Below are 25,194 nucleotides of genomic sequence, written 5' to 3' on the forward strand. Positions count from 1 at the left end.
AGCTGCCTGAAGGCATCTTTGTTTGGAAACCATTACTGTATATCCACTCTTACAACAGTATAAATGAATACAATAATCCTTGAAGGCATGATAATAAGATAAAGGTTTCTGAAAGTTTTCTGAAAACAAAAGTTATGAGTGTAAATGCCGGCAAAGCCACTTTACTTTGCACTTTTATTTTGAAGAGTACCTTAGCACTTCCTCTTTTATTGTGTCAGACTTCCTGTTCTGTTCTCGGTGAGGCGACGCAAACACGTTGCTTCAGAGTGAGTAAAAGCGTTTGTTTTTGAGGGTACTCATGCAAAACTATGTGTTTTATTTATCTGTCACATGCTATAACTTTGAAAGTTTACTCAATGTGGTTGAATTCGTTTTTTATTGTGTATGCATGTCATTTGTTTGTGGTGTGGAAAGACTGGCTAAGAGATGCGCATGGAGGAGGTTGGCTAGCTGATTCAGCATGATTAGCACCCTTGGAAGCAGAAAGAGGTTGGTTAATGATTGCAAACGATTGTTTATGTATTTAAGACACAGAAAGGTTGTTGTTAATTCATTTTATTAAATGCTGTAACATAAATAGTTTAAAAACTATTGATTTATGTCAATATCACTATTTGGGTTAATCAAAATAATTTTCTATAGTAAAATGCGAACATTTCTGCACTTTCTACTTGAATGTTTAATGGTATTTGTTTGTGCATCTTTATAGTTTTCACGGTGCCATATTGTCGGTGGTTTAAAGAGGAGAGAATAAAGTTGCATCAGTCGAAGCTCTCTGCGTCACGAGTGGTAATTCCAAGTGGGCAGCTACAGTGAAAACTCCTTGACTGCAAGAGACCTGCCATCCCTGCAGAGAACCTGACACCATTTCATCAGAGATCCAGCTACCAACCTGTTACCAGCCAGCTGATTCCACTCGCATCCACAAACTGCACTCGCAAGGTTAGAAAGAACAGCATACTAAAACTCAAGACTCCAGATACTGAAAGAGACATTGACTACCAAGAAGAAACACGGGACTGCTTACACACATGCACAAGCTTAATGCATAACTAGAAACTCTTTAAATAATGTTACGAGGCCAAATTAATTCATGGACTGCCAACACATAATATTCCTGAATCTGGTTAATGTTTCTTGGTGAGCGAAATGTGTTTTTTGTGGAATAATAATTCACAGGATGTCTGTTTATGAAAAGGTTTAAAAGGTGAAGCTCATTAGCTAATTTATGAACATTTGTTGTTGCTGTCTTACGCTAAACATACCTTTGAATGTCCATAATCAGTAAATGTTTGACACAGCGTTACTCTGTGGTAAAGATTAACTACAGCTTTAAAGTATAGTCAGGCAGTAAGGCAATCAAAGCTACAATCGACTTAAGGCAGCTACAGAAACAAAATGTCACTACCGGAAGAGCAAACAGACAACCCCACAAACGCACCATGTGAATCCAGCTCATCAGAAGAAGAAACAGACAACCCTATAAACGCACCATGCAAATCTAGCTCACGTGAGAGAAAATTAACAGAGAAAGGCCTAGAGATGCAAAAGCACGATATCAGAAAGCGTGAAAAATCATTCAACAAGACTTATAACTCTTGGAAGCTCGTAGCAAGGGAAACTAGAACAAAACTAAAATCCCTCTGCTCAGCAGAAAACCTTAATAAACTGCAGCAAAACATTGAAGCAAAGCACGACGCTGTAAGTTCACAGTATGAACCTATCCTGCGTAACAGTAACACCACACCTGACATTGTCAACAAAATGGACGCCTGTGTTACGCTAACAAAGGAGGTATGTAACCTCATAAGTGACCGTCTAAAGACTGTTCATGAGGAATATAATAACCATCTTGAGAAAGAAAGAGTAAGAGAAGTGTTAAGCAAGAACGAATATGGGTCTGTTTTTGGCAACAGCATGACAGAAACTGCAAGCTCTATAGAGTTGTCAGAGCAATTGAGCCGTCACTCTGGCTCATCCTGTACCCGCAACAGTAGAGTAGATGCAGAAGCAGAGCTTGCTGCCAAGCTGGAGCAATCAAAGGCTATGGAAGAAATTCAAGCACAGCAAGCACATCTTCACAAGTTAGAAAGTGAATGGAAACTCAAAGAGGCAAAAATGTTGTCAGAAATTAAACTAAAAGAGGTGGAAATGCAACAACAGTTGGAACAAGAAAGAGCAAAACTACAGCAGTTACAAGCAGACAAAGAAGTTGCTATAGCAATAGCTCGCGTGAAGGCGTACAACAGCCTTGAAGGGTTTGAGAACCACAACGGGGAAATTGATAGTAAAATTAGCTCTGCTTGCTACAGAAGGCAAATTGAACCTCAGCTGAATCCAAATGCCGCATCATTCCAACCCCACCAAGCAATTCCAGAAATGACAACGACCCAGGAGTCTGTCAGCTTAGCACAAGCAATCGCTAGCTCATTAAGTATGAATCGCTTGCCAGTTCCTGAGCCTGCCACATTCAGTGGGGACCCTTTGCAGTTCACCGATTGGAAAATGTCATTCATTAATCTGATTGACCGAAAACCCCTTCCAGCAAGCGAGAAGATGTTTTATCTGAAAAATTATCTCGCAGGAGAAGCACGCAAAGCGGTAGAAGGTTTCTTTTACCAAGATTCAGAAAATGCATACAAGGGAGCATGGAAGGTCTTAGAGGACAGATATGGGAACCCATTCATTATACAGAAAGCATTTCGTGATAAACTCATGAGATGGCCGAAAATCAGTGCAAATGACCCACTAGCGCTACGAGAGTTTGCTGATTTCCTCAAAGGATGCTCTGAAGCAATCCCACACGTCAAAGGACTAGCTATCCTAAACGATTGTGAAGAAAATCACAAATTGCTCAAAAAACTGCCAGAATGGATCGTGCGCAAGTGGAGTCGAATTGTTGTAGATGAACTTGACGAATGTGGCACCTATCCAAATCTTGCATGCTTCACAGACTTCCTGAGTAGAGAAGCACGGATAGCTTGCAACCCGATAGCTTCTCCACTGTTGATGAATTTCAAACCTGTAGATGATCGAATCCCAAAGAGAGCCAAAGTCTTCAACACAAACATGCAACCAAAGAGTTCCGCTCAGGAGAAACAAGACACAAACATTAGTAAACCAAAATCACCTTGTTCTGTTTGTAAAAGTGAAACTCATGGAATCTCAAAGTGTCCCATCTTTACAGCTAAGAGTGTTGAAGATAAAAGGGCATTCATCCATGAAAACCGGCTCTGCTTTGGATGTTTAAGAAAAGGTCATATCACCAAAGATTGCAAAAGGCGACACACGTGCAACATTTGTGAACGTCGTCATCCAACCTGCTTGCACGAAAACAGAAAGCGAAACCCTGCAGAAGCAGTAACAAATAGCTCCACTCCCAAGGAAGAACCTGTAAACCAGGAAACACACAAGGTCATGTCTCATACATCAACACAACGCGTTTCGGCTACCTCAAGTATTGTCCCAGTCTTTGTGTCTTCTGTACAAGAACCACAGAGAGAAATACTCACCTATGCATTGCTAGACACACAAAGTGACTCAACATTTGTCTTGGAGGACATACTTGATAAGCTGAATGTGGATGTCCAACCAGTAAAACTGAAACTCAGTACCATGACGGCTATTGACACAGTCATCTCGAGTAAGAGTGTTCATGGTTTACAAGTTAGAGGACTCCACTCTGAGAGTTGTATCCAACTACAACAGGCTTATAGCCGCGACTTTATCCCAGTGGACAAGTCGTACATCCCAACAAAGGAAACAGCATTACTGTGGCCTCATCTCAGAAGCTTGGCGGAAAAGTTGCCGCCTCTCCAAGATTGTGATGTAGGGCTCCTGATTGGATATGACTGTCCATCTGCGCTGGCTCCTCTTGAAGTCATCATAGGTGACAAGCATGAACCCTTCGCACAAAGGTCAGAACTAGGATGGAGTATAATTGGCTCATCAAACCCCCACCTAGACAGACAAGGAAACCAAAGCTTTGTGCATCGGCTCACAGTAAAAGAGTTGCCTGTTCCATCAGCGACAGATGTTCTAAAAGCCCTGGAATCAGATTTTGCTGAGAGAACCTATGAGAACAAATATGTGTCCCAAGAAGATGTCCATTTCATACAGTTCCTCAGTAATCACATCACACAAAGGAAAGACGGACATTACGAAATGCCTCTCCCTTTCAAAGGGAACAGCCCACCCAACCTGCCAAACAACAAGAGGTTAGCCACGGTACGTCTACAGTGTCTCAAGAAAAAACTAAAGGCCAACAAACAATACTACGATCAGTACCGAACATTCATGGAAGAAACCATCAACAGGGGTGATGCAGAGCCTGCTCCAACAGCATCTCAGGGGCAGACCGAGTGGTACCTACCACATCATGGAATCTATCACCCCAGGAAGCCGGACAAACTAAGAGTTGTTTTTGATTGTTCGGCCAAATCCCATGGTGTCTCTCTGAATGATACCCTATTAACTGGACCTGATCTTATCAACCCTCTGGTTGGAGTGCTTTGCAGATTTCGGAAAGAAGCCGTGGCCGTAATCTGTGACATTGAAAGAATGTTCTATCAATTTGCTGTCACCCCTGAATCCAGAAACTATCTGAAATTCCTCTGGTGGAAAGAAGGTGATTTGGAGAAAGAACCTCAGGAGTACAGAATGGCAGTTCATCTGTTTGGAGCTGCATCATCTCCAGGATGCGCCAATTTCGGTTTAAAGCATCTTGCACGACAACATCAAACCGACTATCCTCTAGCATCAGCCTTTGTGGAGAAAAACTTCTACGTTGATGATGGATTAGCCAGCGTTTCATCAGTTGAGGAAGCCAAAGAACTGATCATTCAGTCACAAGAGTTGTGCAGAAAAGGAGGCCTGCGCCTTCACAAATTCAACTCAAATGAAGAAGCTGCTCTCTCCAACTTAGACCCTTCTGAAAGAGCAGCAACCATTGAACCTCGTGGGTTTGACCCATCCCCTTCAGAACGCGCTCTTGGCATTCAGTGGTCAATAGAGGACGACACCTTCAGTTTTAACATCAGCCTGAAAGATCAGTCTTCGACTCGCCGTGGTTGTTTGTCCGTCATTGCTTCACTCTACGATCCACTTGGATTTATCGCTCCATTCAGCCTAAGTGGAAAACTTATCCTACAAGAGCTTTGTCACAGAGGCATTGGATGGGACGACCCACTCCCAGAAGATGTGAAGCCACGGTGGGAGAAATGGATAAATGGTCTTTTCAAGTTGAAGGAGGTCTCAATTCCAAGATGTTACCACCCACACGACTTCCAAAACATTGTCAGAGTAGAGCTACACCATTTTTCGGACGCCAGCTGCTTAGGATATGGTGCATGTTCTTACCTGAGATATAAAAATGACAAAGACGAGGTTCATTGCAGCCTTGTGATGGGAAAGGCAAGGGTGGCACCCTCAAAGGTCACAAGTATCCCGAGGCTTGAACTCGCAGCAGCGGTGGTTTCTGCAAAAGTAAGCGTCCTGTTAAAGGCTGAGCTTGACATGAAAATTGATGATGAATTCTTCTGGACCGATTCCCAAGTGGTACTTGGTTACATCAACAATGACGCTCGCAGGTTCCACATATTTGTCGCAAACCGTGTTCAACTCATTAGAGACAACAGCAATCCCAATCAATGGTATTATGTGGACACCTCAGAAAACCCAGCGGATCATGCATCCAGAGGGCTTCATGTTTCAGACATCCACTCTACAAACTGGCTGCAAGGACCAAAGTTTCTCTGGGAACGTGAGTTACGTCTAACACCTAGCACTCCAGCTGAGTTACTTGTTGGTGATCCCGAAGTCAAGACAATTCAGGTGCTCGCAACTGACGTCAGTACCTTCAATGATATTCTCGATCGTCTGAATCAGTTTTCATCTTGGACAAAACTCATAAAGGTGGTTGCAAGAATCAAAAGACTGAGATCTCAACAAAAGCATACTGAACATGTGACGATCGAGGAGCGTGAGAAGGCTGCTGAAGCAGTGATAAAGATCGTACAGCAGCACGCCTTCCCTCATGAAATAAAAACGTTTCAAGCCAAAGGTGACCTTCCAAACTCAAGCTCTCTCTTCAGTCTTGACCCCATCTGGTCTGATGGACTCTTGCGCGTTGGTGGGAGATTAAAGTGGTCGTCTCTTTGCCACAAAGTGAAGCATCCACTCATCGTACCAAGCAACAGTCATATAACCAAGCTCATTGTGTCCCACTACCATGCTAAGACATGCCATCAAGGTCGAAGCCAGACACAAATGGAGCTTAGAGCAAATGGATTCTGGGTCATTGGTGGGAGCAAGCTGGTGGCCAAAATGATACACACCTGTGTGCTTTGCAGGAAACTTCGACGACCTACAGAGAGCCAGCGAATGGCTGAACTCCCTAAAGAACGTCTTGAAGCCTCAGCACCCTTCACATTTAGCGGCATGGACTGCTTTGGCCCGTTCATTGTGAAGACAGCACGCAAAGAACACAAAAGATATGGTCTGATTTTCACGTGTCTGTATTCAAGAGCTGTCCATATTGAGATGCTTGAAGATTTGTCAACAGACTCTTTCATCAATGCATTGAGATGCTTCATCAGTCTTAGAGGAGCTGTCCAACAATTACACTGTGACCAAGGTTCTAACTTTGTTGGTGCTAGGAACGAATTCAAGGAAGCACTTAAGCAATGCGACGCCAAGCAATTGGAGACCTTCTTATCTGAAAAACAGTGCGAATTTGTCTTCAACGCCCCTTCTGCCAGCCATGCAGGAGGTGTCTGGGAAAGGCAAATAAGAACGGTTAGGAATGTGTTGAATGCAACCTTCGCACAGTGCCCAGGTCGGCTTGATGATGCCTCCCTCAGAACGCTGCTATATGAAGCCATGGCTATTGTCAACAGTCGCCCATTATCAGTTGACGGAATCAACGATCCTCATGCACTGGAACCTTTAACGCCGAATCATCTCATCACGATGAAAACAAAGGTTGCTCTTCCACCCCCCGGAGTGTTCATGAAAGAAGATTTGTATGCTACAAAAAGATGGAGAAGAGTCCAATACCTTATTGAACAGTTCTGGGGCCGCTGGAAAAGGGAGTATCTGCTCAACATATCAACAAGGCAAAAATGGCACTTACCTCGGCGTAACCTCAAAGTCAATGATATCGTTGTTATCAAGGACGACAATCTCCCACGAAACCATTGGCAACTAGGTCGAGTTGTGGAGACCTTTCAAGACCATGATGGCTTAGTCCGTCGAGTTAAAGTGCGAGTTGGAGAGAGAAAGCCTCAAAGAAAGCAAGATGCCCCTTCTAAACCTTCAATTATTGAGAGACCAATCCAAAAACTAGTACTACTCCTTGAGAATTAAATAAAACAAAATATGTTAAGACAATAATAGTTATGTTTATACACTACCTCAATGCATAAAGTACACTTACCTGTATACCTCTAATAGTTCAATTCAGTCATCCATCTATTAGTATAAGAAATCCTGTACAACTCACTTGCTTTGTGAATTTGTTCGTTCATTGTATCAGGATTTGGTGGGAGTGTAAATGCCGGCAAAGCCACTTTACTTTGCACTTTTATTTTGAAGAGTACCTTAGCACTTCCTCTTTTATTGTGTCAGACTTCCTGTTCTGTTCTCGGTGAGGCGACGCAAACACGTTGCTTCAGAGTGAGTAAAAGCGTTTGTTTTTGAGGGTACTCATGCAAAACTATGTGTTTTATTTATCTGTCACATGCTATAACTTTGAAAGTTTACTCAATGTGGTTGAATTCGTTTTTTATTGTGTATGCATGTCATTTGTTTGTGGTGTGGAAAGACTGGCTAAGAGATGCGCATGGAGGAGGTTGGCTAGCTGATTCAGCATGATTAGCACCCTTGGAAGCAGAAAGAGGTTGGTTAATGATTGCAAACGATTGTTTATGTATTTAAGACACAGAAAGGTTGTTGTTAATTCATTTTATTAAATGCTGTAACATAAATAGTTTAAAAACTATTGATTTATGTCAATATCACTATTTGGGTTAATCAAAATAATTTTCTATAGTAAAATGCGAACATTTCTGCACTTTCTACTTGAATGTTTAATGGTATTTGTTTGTGCATCTTTATAGTTTTCACGGTGCCATATTGTCGGTGGTTTAAAGAGGAGAGAATAAAGTTGCATCAGTCGAAGCTCTCTGCGTCACGAGTGGTAATTCCAAGTGGGCAGCTACAATGAGGTTGAAGATGCACTCTGTGGTTGTGGCGGCAGGAAGGAGGAGACGCGTCTAGTGCAGGTGGCCAGCAGCTCGTTACCCTAATGTTGGGGTAAAAGCCTGATCTGACACAAGGGTAAGAAATCTATAAAGAGGGATGCACTGAACAGCTACTTCCTTCAATGACAAAAAGTCCATTACCCAAATTGAAGTGGGCAATCCCTTTGTAATTGCTAATTCACAAAGATGAGCACAGTGTGATTAAAAATAACATGCCGCACCAAGTGAGAGACACAAAATTGCCTATAAGTTCTCGCAGAGCCTCTAAAATTGTCTCGTCCCCCTGCAGTCACACAAATACACTCATCATCCATCCTGGCTGCAGCATTGGGCGACCCCTCCATCTTCTTAAGTCACAGCGGTACCCACATGCCGTCTGTGTCACGGTGGCTCCACTCACAGCTGACTAGACCTCACAGCACAGTAAGGACTTCTCTGCCTGAGCTCTCCCATGAATATTGATAGATAGTGTGGTTGGCTCAGGCCATCGTAACACAACAGAACACATACCAACACATAGAGCGTTCTTGTTTTACTTAATCCTTGCTTTGTGTGACATCACAGGTTATTTCTATCTTATGGCATCACTCCCTGGTTTGTGTTTCATTTAAGCATGCTGCCTTGGTAGTTTTAAAGCACACTGCAGTATATTTGCCATATAACCACTAATGAATATGCAAATAAACGTAGGATCGTATGCAAAGATAAAATATAAATGCAGTTTTCATCGAGTTAAAACATTTTTAGCACCACTGTCAGGCAAATGTTTATGAATCAGGGCTTACATTTTGCTGCTACTGTACTGAAAAGCTGTGATCCCTGTCAGGTGGATAAATCTTTTTCTTATATACAGTAGGCATGGTTTTATAAAACTTATTTTTTGAGTTACTGAAAAGAGCTGATGCTGTTACAAAGTATATATGACTGCACAAACCTCTTTGCGTTCCCTTCAAATGGGTAACAAAGAGCAGCCTTTGTGCTGAAAGAGACAATTTTTTAAGTCATTAGGTTAAAATATAGTTTCTCTTATTTGGTTGGATTTGAATCACATCTGACCTTTAGATCCAGAGAGTGATATATTAGACCACCAGACCATGGAAAATTAACAGACTTCTCTGTGGGTAAAGTCAAGAGTCTTTCAGGCTACCGAATTCATCTTAGGCCACCTCCATGTGTAGGGATGGTTTCACAATGAACAGGCAAAGGATGGCAAAAAATAAATTCTCCAAATTATAGCTCAAGTAGGATAAATTGCTCCTTGAAGCCTCCGAAAATATTAAGGATTAGGTAGATAGACTCTAATTTTGACATTTCCTTTAATCATCTCAAATGCTTCAGCACATTTTCAGTAAGAAGTAAGGTGAATTCTGTTGGGTTCAATTTGCAGGTTTAAGTAAGTTACATTACCTGTGATTTTAGCAGCTTCTCTAGTTTTTCTATGCCTGATGGGCCATGCATATGCGAAGAGATTCACGGCGATGTGGCAACTACATCTGTGAATTGTCAATAAAATGTTGCAGTGACGGATAAAATAACAGGGTGTGTTGAACTGATTGTGAGAGGAGATTTTAACGGAGCTGTCAGTGGGAGCGAAGGCTACAGCCGACTGGTATACAGCAGGGGTAGGAAGTATACAAGAGGGTTACCAGAGCCGATAATACCCATTACTATCTGTCAGCTACAAAGCTAACAAGGGAAATGCTTTATAGGTAGGTGGTGCTTTACCCTGCATCCAAGGGTTACTCAGACTTAATGTGATTTTAAGTTAAACAAAATGAATGCGACATAAAATGGGTTTTATGTTATTATTCAAAGTCCCAGATTTACTAATAGTTGGTTCCAGACAATTCCCTCTTGTGCCTACAGCCGATATTTACTATCCAGTTAATTTTGCAGCTGGCCTTTCGCATTTATAGGAATTTACTATTCATACTGCAGAATCTCAGAAAGAGGTTTATTAAAGTTTGTGGCAGATATTGTACTGAGTCACATTTAACACAGAATAAGTCAGAGTGAGTGTGGTTGGGTTTTGTCAAAGCTGTGAGCTCAGTGTCAAAGCTTTTGCCTTTGTCCTCACCTAAATCCTGAGTTTCAGTAGCTTAGCGGACTTCTTGTTCCCTAATCATGATTCTTCGGTATCCTCCCTGCAGAACTTGTTTCTGTTCACTGAGTTAATGTGCTCACCAGGGAGGATACCAAAGAAAACAGGTTATCACTCCTGGACTGTGCTGTGTACTTTGGGGAGGACGATAGCCTGGACTTTGAAGTTTGCCAGAAACCCAAATACAGGCCAGCACCTGCTCTTTGACTCCCACCACTAACTTGAACACAGACTTGAGGTTATCAGGACCTTATGCCATTTGGCAGAAAACGTTCCCTGCAAGGCAGAACGGAAAGAAAATTAGCACAATCATTAAGAGAGTGCTCAAAGCATGCTATTATCCCAACTGGGTCTTTATTAAGCATGACAAAAATCTGAGACATTAACCAGAGGAAACAGAACAACAGGTAGAGTAATACTTTTTATTTAGCGGGTTTGTCAGAGAAACTCCATCCCAGTTCATCCCAGAGGACAAAAACACCTGAACACTAGATGGACAGTGTTGTGTAAGCTGCGCAATGCAGTGAGTAGAGTTTGGACATACAGAACATAGGAGAGGCCAAGTGCATGCACCACAAATGTAAGACACAAGTGAACAGGACTAAGCTGTGCATCCGCAATTAATGAAGAAAAGACGATTTTATGAGTGTGAATGTTCACATTTTTTGACCAAAATGGTTTGAGTGAGGAGTGAAAACAAAGGTGGTGCCCTCTTTTACAACATACGACACCAACTATCAGCCCCCTACAACTCAATCTGGAGAACCCTTCCAGTCAATTCAACCCCCACTCACATCTGTCTTATGAATTGTGGTTGACTGACATGGTAACAAGGTGGGGCCAATGACTCGTGGCACCACCTCCAAGGTGATAGTCTCACTAGGGGTTAAATCTTTAATCCATCAGTTTTTGACCTGAAAAAGGCTCTTGGATGAGAGGTGAAACGGTTTCTTTCAACTAAAGTGATTAAGACCACAATGATGTGGATGATTGAGGACCTACGCCAGGGGTGTTGAACTCCAGGCCTCCTGCAGGTTTTAGATCTCACCCTGGGTCAGCACACCTAAATCAAATGATTAGTTCATTACCAGGCCTCTAGAGAACTTCAAGACATGTTGAGGAGGTAATTTAGCCTTTAAGAACACATCTAAAACCTGCAGGACACCGGCCCTCGAGGCCTGGAGTTCGACACCTGTGACCTACATAGACTTCCTGTTAAAAAGGAGTTCTCTCTCCCCACAGTTGCCAAGCACTCAATCACCGGAAATCATCAAATTTTGGGGGTTCTCTCTCTAAAACTGTAAAACTTAATAAATGGGATATATCTAGAATGCTTTTATGATAATCTCTTTCAGTTTTAATTAATGCTCAGTGAGCTTGTTTTTAAATATTAATGCAGAGTGTTTAGCAAGTCAGTCACGCTAATAAATGCATGTACAGTTTTGCCCCCAAGTCGGTCCACATTTCATTTGTTTGCATGGGAAACAATAAACACGGTAAATTCAAGCACCATCATTATAATCCCACACAGCATTTTTCCTATTCATTCTTCCATTGCTGCAGCTGCTGTTCATCAAAGCACCAAGCATTTCTTTCCTGCCTGCATTTTCTAAAAAAGAGCCTTAACCCAAGGTGAAGGTGAGACCACTAGTGTCTGTGAGTGTCATTGTCAGCCTGTGATTCAAGCACACAGCATGCAGGACTTCAGCCAGCTGAGCCTGTTATGAGTGAATAGAACAAGAGGAAATTGGAAGATAGTTTGTATACCTGTGTTTTTGGGGGGTTGTTTTTTTTTTGTTAAACACAAAGACATTTTACAATTTGGAACATCTCTTTGTTAATTGTGGACACGGGAAAAATAATAAGTATGTCCTTGTTTATTCAAATCAAGTGCACAGCAATTAATTCTGAGTCTGAAGTATAATGGGTTCAAATGAGTTTCAATGATATAAAACAAAGTGGGAGGAAATCAGAAATATTCTCAATAACATGCTTGAGATAGGAGCTATATCTCAGGAATCTTTCATTGAGGTTTTTTTGTTCCATTATGTGCTGTCTCTGCATTGTGATAAATTGTAAATATTGCAGTCACATCCCTTTTCATCTGACTGACGTCCGATAGAGACTGCAGGCGTTGTCTCTTCCTGAGAAGCTAAAAGCTTCCTGTAGGCAAGGAAAATATTGAGGAAAAAGATTCATGTGGAGCTCACAGGCTATCAATTCAAGCATCAGGAAAGTGTTGCTCACAGTTTCAGGCCAATTGTTATATCTATCAGGTTTTATACAGTTATGGTAAAAGCAAATACATCTTCTGTTAATTCTTTGGTTTTACCTATCAGAACATAATAAAAAAAAATCATCAGGTTTTAAAATTACATAAGCAACATGTCAGAAGAACAAAAACACATGTGATGTGACACAGTGTCATTATTTATTTTACAAAAACTGAGCCACAGTGTGGAAGCAGTGTGTGAAAAACTAAGTACACTCCATGATTCAAGTTTGTAGGATCACCTTTGGCAGCAATAATTCAAAGAAAATCCTTTTGGTATGAGCTTATCAGTCTCTCATTGGGGAGGCATTTCTGCTCAGTCCTCTTTACAATGAATATTGTTTCATCTCATTGAGGCATCTGACCATTTGTTTATGCACAGCTCTCTTAGGGTCTAATTACAGCATTGAGTCGGGTTGAGGTGCAGCCACCGCAACACCTTGATGTTTTTCCTTTGCAGTGATCCTGTTGCAGATCTGCTGCTGTGTTTGGACTCCTCGTCATGCTGCATCCCCCAGCTTGTGCCAACCTTTGGCTGTTGCACAGACGTCCTCACAGTTGACTCTGGAATACTTTGATACTCAGACGAGTACAAAGTTGCAAAACAAGCCCAAATCATCACCCCTGCTGTGGTACATGCTTGACAGTACCACAGCATGGTGGGTTGTTACCAACTGTGGTGCTATAGATTATGGGCAGATATCTCCACTTTGGCTTCTTTGTCGTTGTTCCACAAGTCTTTGATTTGTTCAGATTCAGACTTTGCAAACCTAAACTATGTTGCTATGACCTTTTTTCAGTAAAAAAAAAAAAACTGAGGAAACCATACTTATTCAGTGTTTTTCTAATTGTACTCTTATGAGCATTAACATTTAACATGCTAACTCAGGCCTGTACAGATATGCAGCTCTTAGATTTTTGCAGTTTTTCTGAGCATTTCACAGTCTCACCTCGGATTTAATTAACTTGTGTGTCGACTCCAGGGAGCATTGGCAGCTGTCTTTTACACTGTAGAATGATGGACTTCAGATTGTATGAAAATGGCCTTATAACCCGTCCCAGATTAATGGGCAGCCACAATTGATTTTTTTTTTTATAATATCATTGTTTATATCTTTCCCCTTTGGTATTGTCTTAACACACCTGAATGCTTTAGACCCACAAACTGCCAAAATGTCTGTTTTAGTATAGAGGTGCTCACACTTGCAGATTATCAATTAATCAAGTGCATTTGTTAACAGCACCTGGCTGCTACTTACCCTCTTAATTCTAATGGGTGTAGTTAGTTTTTCACAGGACTGCATTCATACAGTCTCACGACTGTATATTGAACAGATCAGTGATAAAACTGTACTTTCTGTAATGTGACACAAATTAATCAATTGCTTAATTTGATTAACTTTAAAAGGTTCAAAGATAGATTTCCTTTCACTTGAACTAGCCTTTTGGTTAGAGCAGAAGGTTTTTCATGTCAGTAACGGAAGCATCTATTTATGGCTATTTGTGCCAGACTTCAGTTACCAGTGTTCCCCATGGTCAGACGGTTTAAGAGCTCTTGTTGTTTAAAGGCTTCTCATGCCTCAAAAATGTAGAACAGAGGTGTGCTAAATGCTGCTGCTGGCAGAAGTGAAAGGTGAAAACGTGATACACATGGTGCATCATAATGGAGGTACATCGCAGTGACAGCAATCATACTGACAGCCAACTTGATTTTCTCTCTCTGGTGAGGTCGGCAAGAACAGCCTGCCACCTGCAGTGCCACTCAGCCGTCGTCTTTAATCCTCTGCAGCCGCACATTCACGTCAGCAAGCGCAACCAGGCCGGCCACATCAATGCCTGCTAAAGAAGCTTTCTGCAACTTGTATATTCCAAGATTATGTGAAGTCGGTTGCTTTACTGTCTTAACCTTGGAAGCTTATTATTTTTGCTGGATATACTTGGATTTTTATCTTTTATATTTTCTATACAACTACATGCTTCCACACAAACCTGCACAAGACAATGAACTAGGGCTGGGCCATATTATACCGTTCACGGTAATACCGGTATAATGTTAGGCAACGATAGGAAAATGAAATATCGCGATAGAATGGGAGTAAAACGCGCATGCGCAGTGCCTTTGTTTTCATACGCACATGGCCGATTGTTGAGTGAAACAGATGAACCAGAATTGGTTTGTAAAAATGGTGCAACTTCAGTGGTGTGGAACTGGTTTGGTGTTTGTCCGTCAGATACACAACAAAGAACATTTTTTTGCAGAACATGCAAGCGGCCGTTGTTATTGTCATATTTGTCGGACTAAGATGCTCTTAAATCTGGGAGTAATCTGGGTCCTAAACTCTGTATGCTTCAGGTCAAACAACACTGCAGCATCACTGAGAGTTAAAACCTGTCTAAATTCTTTCATCTTTAATAAAACGATCAGCATTGCTGCTTTACCAGGTGTAACTATAAAGTTTAACTTCCAGGCATCCATGAAAACAAAAGTTATTACATTTAACGGAGTTAGAAGTTAGCAGGAAGCTAGCGGAAGTTAGCTCGCTAGTTTCGCTAGTTACCTAAGCATGATATTGCATGTTCTGACTGAGAGATTTCTGAAAAAATTCAAACGTACAGCTCTGTTATCACTTCCAACATAAATGAAGACAGGAAACTAAACAGCAGTGACGTTTGTAGGGTTACTGAATTTGGGCTAGCTGGTATATAATGATGTGCTACGTGATCGCTAGCGACACAGCTATGTTAGCATAACATAAACAGTGAAGCTGGAGGACCAACACTAACACTTTTCCACTTATAAAAGTTAACGTGAAGGTTCCTCATGGTTAGAGACAAATGCAATCGCATGGCAGGATGCTGTAAACGGACCAAACTTCAGTCAGGAGAACAACTGAGATAATCCATCCACAATACGAGGTTAGTCATTAATATACTGCAACAACATGGGAATAGAGCAGCTGCCAGAGAATTCAACATTAATGAATCAATGGTACAGAAGTGGAGGAAGCAAGAAGAATGAGTTTAATAAAGTTTGATTTATCTGACTGCTTTGTTTCGCTTAATGTGCCTTATAATCCCGTGCACCTTATGGTCCGAAACATACGTACTGCACACTGCAGTTTAATGTTGCAAAGCACCTCTTTTTAACTTCAGTGGATATTATACATGGTTATGCTCAGGATATGTCAGCCCATTTGTACTGGAAATGCCTTTTGGTTAAACTTTCAGCAAGGAATTTGCATTTGCACTGTTGCATTTTTATAAAGCTTTAATGTACATAAAAACCAGCTTCTTGTTTAAGTGAAAATAAATGGAAGGTTGTCTTTTTGCGCTAGTAATGTTGTGGAGTTGTATTTTGTCTCGCATCCATTATATCGTCAGTTATATCGTTATCGCAAATTTTCAAATATATATTGTGATAAATATTTTTGGCCATATCGCCCTGCTCTACAATGAACTCTAAAAACTATAAAACTATTTGAATACTGAATAATCTGAATGCTTCCACTCTCGTCAGAGCGTCCTTCTTTTATTTTGCATGACCGGCACAGTCGTACAATCACCTCACAAACAATCAGCAGTGAGAGTCTAATCTGATCCTCAATGGGCATGACTGCAGCATTTCTTCCAAGGACAACCATTAAAGTGCATCTCACCTGTAGCTTGCACTCTGAGAGCACACAATTATGCACTTGGCAATTATGACACTGTTATAATAAACAGTGTGCTGATGCTGCAGAGAAAGCTGTCGACAGTTGAGCCAATAGAAAGCGAGTATGCAATTGAGCGGTAATCAGTACAAGATGCAGGTTGTGGGATAGTGACTGCCACTTGGATGAAGGTGTTTGAAATGGTGCTTAGATAGTGGGAGCAATGTGACTGCACAAAGCACAGAGTATTGTCTTCTGTCTGGACACTGCCTGTGTGTTACAAAGCTGTGGCAGAGAAGAGGTGTGATCATGTGTGTCAGAGAGCTGCTCCTCAATCACAGCTCCCAGAGAGGAAATTACATCAGCGGTAAGCTATAAACTTACACTGCATTCTTATTTTTATCCCAAATGTATTGCTTCAAGAGAGTAAAATGGTTATAACCTCCAGACACACTGTATACGTAGTGGGGAATTCCTAGTGACACTTTTTCCTCATCTGAGTAGTGATTTTAAATGCAGCATTAACTCTGATTCCTCCTCCAGCTCTCCAATCAGGGCTTGATTATGAGGGGCACCTGCAGCCCATCATTCAGTGTATTTCTCTTGACATTTGTTGTTGTCATTCTAGTTGCAGTTGTGTGGAAAGGGGATTTAGTGCGTTCATACTAACTGTTAGAGCACATTTAATGACTGTCTTTCTGTTACAGTCTGATCCTGATGGTTGTTAGTTCTGTTGGTGATTGTTTGGCTGTCCAATGATGATGGTAAGTTTCACACCATTAAGCCTTCAGTGTTTTTTCCCCCTGTTTATATTACTACCCTGCTGCTGTCTTGTTTAAGCCTTCTTATTGTATTTTAGCATAATTGTATATTCAATGTATTAACCACACAAGCATCTTTATTTTAAATAGTATTGCATCCTGTGTTGTTTGGTTTATTTTTTATTTTTTAGTTATTAATCTATTTTAATTATTGCTTGATTTTTAGCTTTTCCTTTTAGGTAGGCAGATTATAATAAAATAATGTATTTTGTGGGGTTTTGGAGTTTAAACTAAACCGAATACGTACCTCCACTAACTGGAGGTACGTATATATTTCATTAGAGTTATATTTCATCGTGTCCAATTCCCCAGGTGTGTTGTGTTGTTCTTCTTCCTTCCAGTTCTCTTGACGCTGCCTCCACGGTATAATTGAAAGAATTGGCCTCTTATAAAGTATGAAAATGGCTTAAGCAGGCTTGGACAGTTCACTGCAGCACCTTTATTTGATCAGTAATTAAATCTGGTAGCTTTCCATCAAGCTAACTTTTCATGTGCTGCAGCCAGGTGGTGTTTTTGGTTGTTTTTCCTTCTCATCCCTGTCCTGGATTAATGGTGCAGATGCCAATAAAGTTGGGGTTGCAATTTAAGTGTCTTGCTAGTGCTAGAGAAGAGGAGAGCAGTGGGAGGTATTTGGAAAAGCTCAACAAATATCAGCAAACACACAGTTTCTCTGTAGACTGGCACTAAAGAACTGTTATGTGTTTTTCAGAAAGAAAAAAATCCCACGAGTTTCTTTTTTTTTTTTTTAATACTTCAGAAATGAAAACTTGGAGAGATGGAAGGGCAGGAAGATTTTTTTATTTTGTTTTTTGGAAGAGAGAAAAATCAACGTTCATCTGATATCCTGTGTACTTTTTGTACCTGTTTGGCCACTGAAGCACTTTAGTGTGGCTGCTGAATAACAGGTTGCTTAAATTTAAGTTTTTTTTTTTGTTTGTTTGTTTTTCCCAATTAAAGTAACATTTTCATATTGGCTAGGGTTTGGACAGCCATGATGGCTACTGTAACATTTTCATATATGCTGTTGAATACAACTGGCTACAAAGTGCAGTAAACCTCAGAACCTATTCTGTATTTTTTTTTACTTTTATTGGCCTCTCATACCACACAAGGAGCATCATAACAAGTTTACTGTAGCCCTTTGCAAAATGACTCCAAACAAACATGATTTGGGGGGGGGGGGTGGCTTCTATTTGGAGTCTAATAATTAACAGACAATTAATATTTTACAAAATGAAAAGGAAGCAGATAAGGATCATGGATTTCAAGTTGTAAACAATGATCCCAACACTGCCTGGAAATTAAAAGCTGAATCAATCATGAAATTAAAAATAAAAATGATAAGCTTCTTATTGAGCCACAGAATCAGAGGAATCTGACCTCTACAAAGCGTCTAATTAAACATACTTAATAAAACTGGCAAACAAGACAAAGCAAGTGAGATTCAGGCAAAAACAATGTTGTCTCACAATGGTAAACAACAGCAACCACTCAGCCTGCTCAGGAGTCATATGAATGTAGGAGTGAGAGGCCAAAGGAAAGTCGGAGAACATGTTGAAGCTCACACAAAGTCACAAAGTTTTAGCCTCCTCCAGAGTGAACAGATGTTGACACATGAGGTAAACAACGAAATGACAGCATTGTTGATTGATGGGCGTTACAATTTGCAAAGTGAGTGACATAACATTCCTCCCACTTTCTGCACAACATGTAGATGAAAAGGATCAACCTTCTGGGATACTGACATCCAGTGGTGATATTTTACACACCAACTTTTCTGGTCGTGTTCTGGTTCGGCTGTGTTGGGTGTATGGAAAAACACGTCCTCCTCCACTCCAGAAGAATCACAAAGTTGTTCCCCCCCCCCCCAAGCTTTTCCTCTCTTAATTGGGTGTGCTCAGCATGCTGCCTGGAATACATACCGCCACAAGATCCACCACCAGGCTGGATAAAGTGTTTCTCTCGATGTCTCAGTCAGGCCACTTATTTCATGGTCTCATCCTTATGACTTTAATATCCTGAATTTTCCTATTGCATCACTAGCAGGGCAAAGAAGCCAAATCTTGCCCTTCCTATGCATGACTGGCAATCACCTTCAGTGTTATCACGAGGTGGCAATATAATGAACCTGTGATGGATTGCAATGTAATTTGGTGCACGTCTTTATGGTCCCAGCGGGATAAAGATGGGATCTTCGAATTCATCCACCTACCCATCTTTTGTTCTATTGTGATGATCCCCTACATTTTAATAACCTACAGAATCAGCCTTTGATTCACCCAATTACCTGCTGCAGCAATACAGCATCACATTTTGCTTCAAGACGTGATGAAAAGCAATGAATTCTAATATATCCAAAGAAGTGTTTTCCTCTTTCTCTCAATAGGCCTTTCATCGGTCGTGCACAGCCTCCAGAAGCAAATCGGACTCATGTTTTTCTTCGTGAAATGATGATATCATAACAGTCCGGTGTCCTAACAGAAGGTACTGTATGGTGGTCAGAAGTAGAACCTCTATTTTTGTGTGTGGTTAGCTTAAATTTGCACCACAGGACATGTTTGTGACTCAGTTTGCTGCTGCCTTGCTGCCTATCTACTGTTAGATACTACCTCCAGTGCTGTGTATCTGAGATTGCATGAGAGCAGCATGAATAGCATGACATGTTACATCATACCTCATGATATTCCCTAAATATGAAGTCCAATGTTTTTTGTTATGAATAGAGATTTCACAGCTTGCTTTTGAGACTTGTCTGAGGTAATTATGTCACTGCTAGAAGCAGGGGGCATTGCAGGCTGTCTGTTCAGAGAAACAGTTTTGACTGCAGGGATGTAAAGTCCAGGACACAAACAACCACACAATCATACTCTGAAACAAAAAATAAACTTGGCCTGTGTTTGCTTGGTGTTCACAGGCACTTGATTGTTTAGAAAAAGATTTACAACTATTGAGAAAATGTGAAGTACAGCTGTGTGACCCATGTGTTGATTTTTTGTTTTGTGTTGCTTCAAACTCCCAAAATATAGAGTTTGGAGCACGTAAACCTCCCTCGTCTGACGAGGAAAATGTTACAGTTCACAGTCTGAGAATAAATGAGTTCATGTTCATTTCTCCTGGAGGGAACTCTGAGAAGAACTGCTTTTCATTCCTGTTAAAAAGGAGTCGGGTGAGGTGGTTGGTGCATCTAATTAGGATGCACCCAGAACCCACTGGAGAGATTAGATATCCCCTCTAGCCAGGGAATAACTCAGGATCCCCCAGGAGGAACTGGAAAGCTCTGCAATGGAGAAAGATGTCTGGAATACCCGGCTTATCCTGCTGTCGATGTGCCCAAACTTCAGTTAAGTGGAAGAAAATGGATCGACATACTTCCTACAATCTATGCAGTCCCCAGCCATTGCCACTGCCCAGACTAAATGAATCAATTATTAATACATTACAATCACAGACAGATTGCTTTTAAAGGGGAGGAAAAAGCAGTACAAGTATGCGTTTCATCACTCAGTGAGTCATGAAGCAAGAAAGCATATAATTCATCTCTATTGGAACTTTGTGGCCTTTGCTTCATATTAATGATTAACGATTTCTTGTTAAGCTCTCTCATCAGATATTCCCAGGACTCAAGTCAATATGGTGTTTCAAATTTGTCGCCGACATCGATGACATTTTGTGTTGTTCTTTAAAATGTTACATTTATTTTTTTTGTCTGAATCCATAATCATCCGCTCATAACACTTCACATTTCTGTAACTGCAGTGCAGGTGTTTCAGAAGCTGCACTGTGGTCATCTCCATGGTCCATGCCAGCGAGCTACAGTATTTGGTGTTTACTGTGCATCATATGCAGTGCACGACCTTCACTGCACCAATTCAGTCTTTAACTGCAGACTCAATTTTTGGGGGGGAAACTGGATCGCTGTTTTTAGCTCATTCATGCTTGGCACTGGTCAAGATTTCATCTCACATATGTTGGTCATTTATTGTGTTAATGACTCGGTGATTCCTTGACAGAGTGTTAACTTACATACAGAGACTGGATTCAAGGATTTGAATGATCCAGTGAACAAACTCACCTCTGAACTCCTCTAGAATAACCAAAAAGGAACAAAAGAAGACCCAAAAACTGCACTCTCTGCCCTTATTTGAAAAGAGAAAATCAATGTTTTTTTTTTTTTAAAGAAAATCAATTACATGATTAGAGCACTTGGCTCAATTTACCGACTTTTTGACATTTATGTGCTTTCCAGACAGTTTGAGAGCAGGTTTGTGCAGAAAGCTAAGAATTAGGATATCCACTGCCTCTCCACCAATATCCTCACTAATGGAAGGACATCATATAGTGTAGTGCAGCTGCAGAGTGCTCGTTCATCTTCCAACCCATTTGATTAGCCTGATTACGACACAGCTGAATATTGCCCTGAAAAAACTCAGAAAACAGCCCTACAGTAATGTTGTCCTTCTGTCACACGTTAGGACAATTAGTGTGCTACTTTTAGGTCATTCATTTTCTTTCTCCTGCATGCGTCATACTCATTCATTATGTTGAATTTCATATCATTACGTGTTAAACGTGGCTAAAAATGCCAGGGTAGGACAATTTCAGCTGAATTTTAATACAACAAAACCCTCTGTGAGCTCAGTTAATTCAGAGGTGCTGCTTTACTGACAGCCAAGCAGAACACCAACGTATATTTGTGGGGCGATGTCCCATATGGAAAAGATATATATAAATCTTATAAAGTTTGTATCTGTCTTGTGCGAGACTGGTTTGAAAAGCATACAAGAGTGAAAACAGATATAAGATCCCTTGAAAAATTATTTAAATGAAACTTGTATGTTTTGGATACTTACTAAAACAATATATGAAAGTAATGAGAAAGTGGCCACTTTCATGAGTAAATCATATGAGCCTTATATGATTCACTATATGAAGTAGGCCACATCTTATGCAAGTCTTTTATAATTTTTTACTATTTCTTTTCCATATTGGGTGGTTCAAGAGTTGGCAGTTCATCTTGTAATCGGAAGGTTGCTGGTTCGAGCCCTGGCTCCGACAGTCTCGGTCGTTGTGCCCTTGGGCAAGGCACTTCACCTGTTGCCTACTGGTGGTGGTCAGGGGGCCCGGTTGCGCCAGTATCATGCAGCCTCGCCTCTGTCAGTGCGCCCCAGGGCAGCTGTGGCTACAATGTAGCTTGCCATCACCAGTGTGTGGATGACTGAATGTAGTGTAAAGCGCTTTGGGGTCATTAGGGACTAAGTAAAGAGCTATACAAATGCAGGCCTTTTACAACACCAGACATGAAATCTGGGATCTGTCAGATTATGTAGATGTATTTCTCTTCTTGTCCATTTAGTTAGTGTACAAAATCAACTCGTTACATAGCAGAGCTTACAGAGAGGGACAGAATATTAACTTTGAGCACCTTTTGATGCTAGATCCCTGTGAAATCCTTTATCACTGCCAGCAGAATTTATAACACAGTATGTATGCACACTTTTGCTCCACTCCATTAAGACTGTGAAGCAAACTGCCTTAACATTTTTTCAGAAGCTCCTGCTTAGACAATAAGTGACCAGCAAAGTTGGGGTTACTTAAGAATGTGAGGGATTCAAATACATTGTGGACATTTCCCATTGTGCATGTGCAAAAGAGTAGACCTGGCTGCTGGATTGGCACAACAACCTTCCAGTCCTCATGCGTCACTGTGAGCCATCTCAAGGCCCTTTTTCTCTGCTGCAGCTTCCTGTCAAGTTAATTGTAGTTGCACAAACACATTTGCACTTGCTGAATTTATAGGTGGGTGTTGTTGGAACACTGTACTCTATAGTATATTGGCCTCTTTACAAGATTTATATGGCGATTTGCATTCAGTGAGAATTTAAGGGTTCAAAAAGAAAGGAAATGCCCACGATAATCTACCATCTGAAGGGGGATTAATGCCTCTGTGGGAGTGGATGAGGGGTAAACGCCCAGTTTCATTCGTCATTGTTTTCAGCAAAAATATGAGAGCAGTAGAGGTAAGGTCAAATGCTTTAAGTAACATACTTACATAATTACATTTCTCTGCCAAGCGTCCCTCTACTGAAGTATTGTCTGAGTAATGGCTGTTGTCAGGAGCAGAGGCAGGAGTAATGTGACTTTGCAAAAGTGCACAACAAGGACACATCGTATAAATGTTGAGACTTAATTGCTGTAGCTCATCGTTTACCAACAGCTAGAGGGGCAACTAGCCAATTAACACTACAGATGGGTATGGTAAGACTTTTATCATTACTGATACTGCTCTTTTTTTGACTGTTCAGTTCCTCCATACAGTCTGTTTGAGTGTGTAAAAGATGGATAATAAGAGGTAGTATTTTTTTGTCAACAAGTTTAAGCTCATTAAGTTTCAACCTTTGACTCTAAACTCAAGGGTTAGAGTCTTTGTTCAAGAGGTCAATAGAAAGGTCAGTGATTCGATTCCTGGCTCTTGCTAATCTGCACGTTGAAGCATTATTGGGCGACACTGAACCCTGAGTGGCCACTGATGCATGTGTCAAAGTGTGTGCATGAATGTTTGGTTAAAAGTGCATAGAAATTTTTTTTTGTGTGTGAATGAGGCTTGTAGTAAGAAAGTCCTTTGAGTGCTCAAATAGAGAAGAAATGTGCTATATCAGTACCAGTCCATCTTCCCCCAGTTTGTTAATTCTAGAAAATCTGATCTTTAACACGGCTTAATTAAACTTGATGTCCACCTCATTTCATCTTTTGCTATGAAGATTTATGTGTTTTAAACAAAAAACAAAAACGTTTTTACAGTCTTCTGTTCACCACCAGTTCAGACTGCTGCTGGTGTAATGGTGAGCTCAATTAAATAAAGCATCTTTGGTGTGTGGTGGACAGGAGATTCACATCATGTATCTGCAGCAACTGTGTCATGCTATCATGCCAAAATTGAACAAAATCTCTGAAAAATGTTTCCAGCAACTTATTGAATCTGTGCCATGAAGAATTAAAGCAGATCTGAGGACAAAAGAGGGTCCAACCCAATACTAGAAAGGTGAACCTAAAAAGCTGTCCACAGTGTATTTGTGTGGTGCATTGTGTGGTATGTATTCATATTTTTGTTTCAAATACAAATGCAAATCCCTAGGAGTACAAAGTACAGACATGTATGCTAACTGATTAGTATTTTGTAAATCTAACACCAACTTCGCTAACTGAAAATCTATGATGATCTGTACCACAGAGCCAGCCATAATATTATTAACACTATAACATTAAAAACGCTCTAAAAGGCCACTTTGATCACTTGAAATACTGGATTAAGGGTAGCAGGCACTACCTGGCCCTAGCTGGTCACAGGACGATGTCAATCAAGAGGCCACTCCCCTGAATTATAATAATAATAATGGATTGCATCTTATATAGCACTTTTCAAGACCCTCAAAGCGCTTTACAATTCCACTATTCATTCACTCTCACATTCACACACTGGTGGAGGCAAGCTACAGTTGTAGCCACAGCTGCCCTGGGGCAGACTGACAGAAGCGAGGCTGCCATATCGCGCCATCGGCCTCTCTGGCCATCACCAGTAGGTGAAGTGTCTTGCCCAAGGACACAACGACCGAGACTGTCCAAACCGGGGCTTAAACCGGCAACCTTCCGATTACAAGACGAACTGCCAACTCTTGAGCTACGATCGCCCAACAATTCACACCCTTCAGAACTATGAAGGAGTAAACTATCCATCGAGCCCCAAACCTCATCTGTGAATATTTTAAATTTAAATACATAAGATAGGAGTCTATAGGGATTGACTCCCTTTTTATTACCAGCCTCAAGTGGCCAAAAGAGGAACCACGTTTTTCCACCTCTGTATTTAAGCACTACTTCAGCACATTTAAAGCAGTTCTTAAAACAAACAAACAAACAAAAACAGTCTTAAAAGTGTGTCTTAAACAAATCAATCTCAGTTAAATAACTGAGTGTGATGTTGACTTGCATCCGAGGCAGGAAGCTGCACTGAAGAGGCCGAGATGTGTCACAGCTTCAGTCATTATGCATGATGGATTTTTTGTTTTTTGTAAAGTTCCTGAGTTTGCTTGTG

The 25,194-nt window shown here is 40.9% G+C and overlaps 1 protein-coding gene across 4 annotated transcripts; it reads left to right on the top strand.

The window, feature by feature from the left end:
• The first annotated feature begins 1,822 nt into the window (after positions 1-1,822).
• Positions 1,823-9,016, top strand: LOC146567336 (uncharacterized). 4 transcript variants are annotated; one of them, XM_085287110.1, is made up of 4 exons: positions 1,823-7,674; positions 7,823-7,897; positions 8,118-8,337; positions 8,551-9,016. In XM_085287110.1, exon 1 carries the CDS (start codon positions 1,918-1,920, stop codon positions 7,363-7,365), a length of 5,448 nt encoding a protein of 1,815 aa, XP_085143236.1. In that variant the 5' UTR covers positions 1,823-1,917; the 3' UTR covers positions 7,366-7,674; positions 7,823-7,897; positions 8,118-8,337; positions 8,551-9,016. The 4 variants fall into 4 exon arrangements, with proteins under 4 accessions (XP_085143236.1, XP_085143234.1, XP_085143235.1 ...); XM_085287108.1 differs by having other exon boundaries at positions 1,823-7,897; XM_085287109.1 differs by having other exon boundaries at positions 7,823-8,337.
• Positions 9,017-25,194: the final 16,178 nt, after the last annotated feature.

The sequence above is a fragment of the Mchenga conophoros genome, linkage group LG9, assembly GCF_057382185.1.
Source record: "Mchenga conophoros isolate Kocher_MC1m ecotype Shallow Benthic linkage group LG9, M_conophoros_male_GT1.1, whole genome shotgun sequence".
Lineage (NCBI taxonomy): Eukaryota > Metazoa > Chordata > Actinopteri > Cichliformes > Cichlidae > Mchenga > Mchenga conophoros.

Bases quoted from the DNA above. Each gene is read 5' to 3' on its own strand.
- LOC146567336 (XM_085287107.1), top strand. From the start codon at position 1,918: ATGACAGAAACTGCAAGCTCTATAGAGTTGTCAGAGCAATTGAGCCGT.